Source organism: Orcinus orca, chromosome 3 (genome assembly GCF_937001465.1).
Source record: "Orcinus orca chromosome 3, mOrcOrc1.1, whole genome shotgun sequence".
NCBI lineage: Eukaryota > Metazoa > Chordata > Mammalia > Artiodactyla > Delphinidae > Orcinus > Orcinus orca.
This window is the reverse complement of record NC_064561.1, coordinates 35,946,632-35,952,631: the sequence shown is the minus strand read 5'-3', so window position 1 is coordinate 35,952,631 and position 6,000 is coordinate 35,946,632. Positions and strand designations below refer to the sequence as shown.

Genomic DNA, 6,000 nt, shown 5'->3' with positions numbered 1-6,000 from the left:
TATCTCTTGCCTGAATCATTGCAACAGCTATCTAATTGTTTGCCCATCTTCAGTTACACAGCAGTCTGAAGATCATTTAAAATGTACCTTGGACAATACTCCTAAATGCCACATAACTACTATTTCACTCAGAGGAAAAGCCAAAATCCATGCAGTGCCTTCCACAACCCTACATGATCTAGCCCCTCATAACCTTTCTGACTTTATCTCTTCCCCTTTTCTCCCTCTATCACTCTACACTAGCAGCACTGACAACTGTGCCGTGTCTTGATACCTAAGGGTTTTATGTTCACTCTTTCTCTGCCTGGAATATTCTTCTCTAAGATATTTAACATCCATGTATCAATTCTACTCTTCATCTCATTCAGGCCTTAGATCCAATATCACCCTTTCATTGATCCCTTTCCTGCCTATCCTTTCCTGCCCCTTCTTCCAAGGTTACATTCCTTTACAACACCGATCACTATCTACGTCTGTCTATCTATTTATCTACATACCTATTTATGGGATTTCTTTTTGTCTGTTTTGTTTATCTACTGAATCTCTGGTACATAGAAAAGAGTCTGGCACCTGATAGACACTCAATGAATATTTGTTTAATGTCTCAATGAGTAAATGAATGGACCAGTTTTAGTAAGGTTAAAATTGTCGGGAGCCACATAGGAAGTGCCTTTGAGTTACAGCACAGACGAGACCCGTAGTGTCAAGCAAAGTTGATGCTATCGGGTACAAATATGGAGAGGCAAAGTTCTCCTCTGCAAAGCTGATGCTGTCAGACATAAATTTGGAAAAGCAAAGCTTCCTGAACATAGGGTTTTTTTACACTCCCCCTACCCTGTTGAGGCCTCCTGGTGGCTGGTGCCTTGCAATCGGTCTCTCTTGCCCAGTGTTGTAAGCTGGGCCCTCCCTGGAGGAGAAACCTGGGTTCCCGAAGACATGTGATCAGAGCCGGGGCCCCGCCAGTTGGCGAGGGAATCCCAAGGCAGGTGCTGGGCGTGGAGGCCACGGGGGCATAGGCTACCAAGGTGACAGAGAACTGACCTTCTCTGGGGGCACTGCACCTCGCACACCTCGCATCTCCCTGTTTGGCCCCGGAGGATGGCTGGTTAGCCAGAGACGGGTAAGATTCCTCAGGGAAGGAACAACCTAAGACAGGCACAGTCGCAGAGGGGCCATCAGGAGAGAACTTGGGGGCCAACAGAGGTGGGGCACAGACCCTCACCCCCCCAACTTTGCAGGGGCCTGAACCCTCACCCCTTCTGAGGGAGATCTCTTGTCCCCGTGGCTGCTTCGCTTCCCACGCCCAGCTCAGATGGGAACCCAGGTAGCAGACAAGAGACTTGGCCAATGGCAACTGCTCTCCCGCCGCAGCAGGGCTTTGTTTCCCATTTTCTCCGTGGATCACAGCTTTCCTCTGTGTGGAAGCAAAGCTTTGCTCTGTGTGATTCCCCATGTTTTCCCCTGCCTTTACCTAAGGTGATTTTTGTTATTGGTGTTGGGAAAAATGTATAGTTTTAATGCAGGGGTTTAAGAAAAACCCCAAGTTAGGGTAAAAATCAAGAGAAGGATTATAGCTACTTTGGCTTTTTTAATGATTATATTTGAAATTTTTATTCCCAGGCCAGGGCATTGGACTTGGGGAAATACAATGGTGGGAACATTTCTGCAGCAGCTTTTTATTCTGAAAGAAAAATTGAAAGAGTTATGGCCTCCCAGTGAAGTTAGAAACATGTTGGGAAATACCTGGTTACAGTGGCGAAGTTTTATGCTACGATGGGTTTAATCAATGAGCTTGTGGTACAATGCCCGCTCCCATGGTTTTTTAGAAGTATAAAAAAATAATGTGTATTGTTTTGATTATTATGGTGGGGTTAGGAAATTTGTAGATGAAATGTTGTATGATTATTTTTAATCACTAACAGAATAATATGTTTAAGTTTATGGCTTAATCAAGCAGAATGTGCAGGTACAAGAACACCTTAATCTTCTGAGAAGAATGAGGAAACCGCAGACAGAGTTCCTGACGTAGATGTGACCAAGATGTGCCTAACCACAGGGGACGAAGGAGACTGGAAACAATAAGAAGATTAATTAACCTGTTTAACCTGCTGATGTAAATTACTTTTGTTTTTATGATGTATGTAGGGGATTTTTTGGCGTGGGAATGAAGTTTTTAAGATTGAAAGTGAGATTGCCTCACAGTATAAAAGCTTCGGAATTATGAAAATAAATTTGGCAGATCCTTGCATCCTCTGAGGTGTCTTGTGTTCTGTCCACGCCGACTCCGTCTCCCCTTTCGGTGAAACCTGTTCAGCTGGGGCTGGTCCCCGGCAAGTGGCGCCCGCACAGGGACCTGAAGGGGTAAGTATTATTTTTTTCAGACGGATAGGAGTCTCACCGTAGGGTGCTGCAGACCCCCAGTTAGGAATACTGGTTAGGAAGGTGAGTAAGGCGGTGTCAAGATGGGACACGCTGAGTCCAAAGAGAGGCTCTTATTTATTGATATAGTTAAACATATGATAAATGGAAGAGGAATTAAGGTAACTAGTAAGCAACTAACTCAGTTTTTTCAGTTTGTACAGGAACAATGCCCATGGTTTCCAGAACAGGGAACAGTTAATATAGAAACCTGGCAAAAGGTGGGACAAACTTTGCAAGTATATTACAGTCATTTTGGACCTGAGAAGGTTCCAGTAGATACTTTTACTTTATGGAACCTTATTAGAGAGAGCATTGCTCCTTTGCCTGAAGGTCAAAAGAATCCATATAAAAACCCTGTAGAAGTAATGGATGAATGTACTCCGTTACTTTCTCCAAAAACATCAAAAGAAACTGAGGTTATGGCTGCAGCTTTAAAAGATTGTAACCTCAAGGATGATGATTCAGAGGAGGAAATTGACTCACCTATTGATAATAAGTCTAATTTGTTAAAGAATCCTCCTTTTGATGATGAATTGCCTCCTGCAGATCAGGATGATTTAGATGCTGCTGCATATGATTATGAAAGAAGGAAATATGAACGCTATGGTGCTTTTTCAAAGCAAGAAATTAAGAAAAATAGGCTTAATTTACAGGATAAGCGCCCTTTGGGTCGTTTACCGACCGCCCCACCGGCACCTTTAAGTTCTTCATTTCTCCCTTTAAAGAGATTAGGACATTCAACTTTAAATGTTAAGGGCCTACCACCTCCACCGCCTTTAAAGGCTAGGGGCCCACCACCTTCGCCACCTTTTAATAAAAGCCAAGGCAAATATAAAAAGCATAGGAGAATAAAAGGTGACGATGATGATTATGCTTTTGCCGCCTGCTTTCCAGTCATTTATGAGGATGGTTTTGATGATGATGATGTATATTGGGATCCTTTGCCTCTAAAACTTTTAAAAGAACTTAAAAAGGCCTGTGTAGATTATGGACCGTTGGCGCCTTATACTATGACTCTTATAGATGCCTTGGCAAATAGATGGATGACTCCATATGACTGGATTCAGGTTGCAAAGGCCTGTTTATCTGGAGGACAATATTTGCTTTGGAAAACAGAATATGAAGAATGGGTGGCTAAGCAACATGCTTTAAATAAGAAATGGGATAAATTTGATATTACTAAAGATATGTTGTTGGGCCAGGGAGAATATGATACAACCCAACAGCAGATGCATATGGGAAAGGAGGCCTTATGGCAAGTAACTACGTGTGCAGTGAATGCCTGGAAGTCTTTGCCTTTGACTCCAGGAAAAGCCTCCACTTTGACAGATTTAAGACAAAAGCCTGAGGAGCCATATGAGGATTTTGTTTCTCGCTTGCTAACCGAGATAAAAAGAGTGATAACCGATGAGGATGCAGCTAACATGTTGGCAAAACAACTAGCCTTTGAAAATGCCAATCCTGTTTGCCAGAACCTGATTCGCCCTATTAGAAAAACTGGAAGTATTTCAGATTTCATTAAACAATGTTCTGACGTTGGTCCCTCTTATATGCAAGGGATTGCTTTGGCAGCCGCCCTAAAGGGAGAAACACTTCCTCAATGTATGATGAATATGGTTCAAAAAACAAAAAACCCTAAGGGACCAAAAGGAAATAATTGCTTTGCTTGTGGAGGCGCAAGTCATTTTAGTAGGGAATGTCCTAATAAAAATATACCTCCACCAGGTCCTGTTAGAATGATATCTCCTGGTAATGTTGGGGTTCCAAAGACTCCTTGCCAAAGATGTGGGAAAGGAAATCATTGGACTAAATTGTGTAGAAGTAAATATCACAAGGACGGACACATTCTTCCCCCTAATGAGGTTTCTGCAATACCTCAGGCTGGCGCGCAGATGCCAATATTTCCTGCACCTGTTTTTCCAGATGCATCTGCTGGAACTAATTCGGGAAACTTATTTCGGGCCCGACCCCGGGCCCAACAAACAATAGGGGCAATTCACCAGACGCTCAATCCCTTTCTTCCCTCAGGGGAATCGATGAATTGTTCAGGGCCACCCCAGGCAGCGCAGGATTAGACCTCTGTGCCACCTCCGCAACAATATTAACTCCTGACTCTCCAGTTGTAAAAATACCAACTGGGATTAAAGGTCCATTGCCCCCAGGAATAATGGGTTTAATTATTGGTCGGAGTTCAACTTCTTTATCTGGCCTAATAGTGTTGCCTGGAGTTATTGATTCTGATTATACAGGAGAAATTCACATAATGGTGGCTCCCTCTAATAAAACACAACAAATTTATGTAGGACAAAGAATAGCACAGTTGTTATTGTTACCATATTATAAAACAGGAAAGAATGTTGTTCAGGAAGCAAGAAATGAGAAAGGATTTGGCTCCAGCGATATGGTATTTTGGATTCAAGAAATTACCAGAAATAGGCCTTTAAAAACTTTAAAAATTAATGAAAAGAATATTCAGGGACTGTTAGATACAGGTGCAGATTCTTCCTGCATAGCAGGAAAAGATTGGCCTAACGGCTGGCCTACCCGGCATGCTGACAATATGTTAGTAGGTTTAGGAACTGCTCCAGCAGTAGCTAAGAGTACCCAGATTTTAAATTGGGAGAATACTGCCAATAAACAAGCAGGCTCCTTTTGTCCCTATGTAATACCTGGCCTGCCAATGTCCATTTGGGGAAGAGACATACTTATGCAGATGGGAATGCTCTTGTATAGTCCAGATGACTGGGTCTCCTCACAAATGTTAAAAATGGGATATGACCCAGATAAAGGTTTAGGAAAAAATCAGGAGGGAAGATTATATCCTGTGGTTACTGAGCCCAAAAATGATAAACATGGAGTGGGCTATCCAAATTTATAACGGGGGCCATTGTTTTAAAAGCAGCTGACCCTATAGTGTGGCTTTCAGAGGAACCTGTGTGGGTGGAACAATGGCCCCTAACTTCTGAGAAATTAGCAGCTGCAGAAGAATTAATGGAACAGCAATTATTGGCAGGACATATTGAACCCTCTAATAGTCCTTGGAATACTCCTATATTTGTTATAAAGAAAAAATTAGGAAAATGGAGATTATTACAAGATCTTAGAGCAATAAATAAAACCATGGAAACAATGGGGGCTTTACAGCCTGGACTTCCCTCTCCAGTAGCCATCCCTGAAAATTATGCTATTATAGTTATAGATTTGCAAGATTGCTTTTTCACGATCCCCTTACATAAGGAGGACAGAAAAAGATTTGCATTTAGTGTACCCTCTTCTAATTTTATCAGACCATATCAGAGGTATCAGTGGAAAGTTTTACCGCAGGGTATGAAAAATAGCCCTACCTTATGTCAAAAATATGTAGACCAGGCCATATGTAATATAAGACAGAAATATAAAGAAATATATTTAATACATTATATGGATGATATATTATTGGCCCATAAGGATAAGGCCTACTTACATCAGGCATTGCAGGATATGATGGAAGCTTTACAGGAGTATGGATTAAAAGTTGCTCCAGAAAAAATTTAAACTGAACCTCCTTATAATTATTTGGGCAGATTAATACAGGAATTT

General features: G+C 41.9%; 1 protein-coding gene across 1 annotated transcript; it reads left to right on the top strand.

Moving 5' to 3' along the window:
* The first annotated feature begins 4,822 nt into the window (after positions 1 to 4,822).
* Positions 4,823 to 5,299, top strand: LOC125963958 (endogenous retrovirus group K member 7 Pro protein-like). Its single transcript, XM_049707863.1, has one exon. The coding sequence runs from the start codon at positions 4,823 to 4,825 to the stop codon at positions 5,297 to 5,299; it is 477 nt and encodes a 158-aa protein (XP_049563820.1).
* Positions 5,300 to 6,000: the final 701 nt, after the last annotated feature.

Excerpts from the sequence above, each read along its gene's own strand:
- LOC125963958 (XM_049707863.1), top strand. The coding sequence starts at position 4,823 with ATGGTATTTTGGATTCAAGAAATTACCAGAAATAGGCCTTTAAAAACT.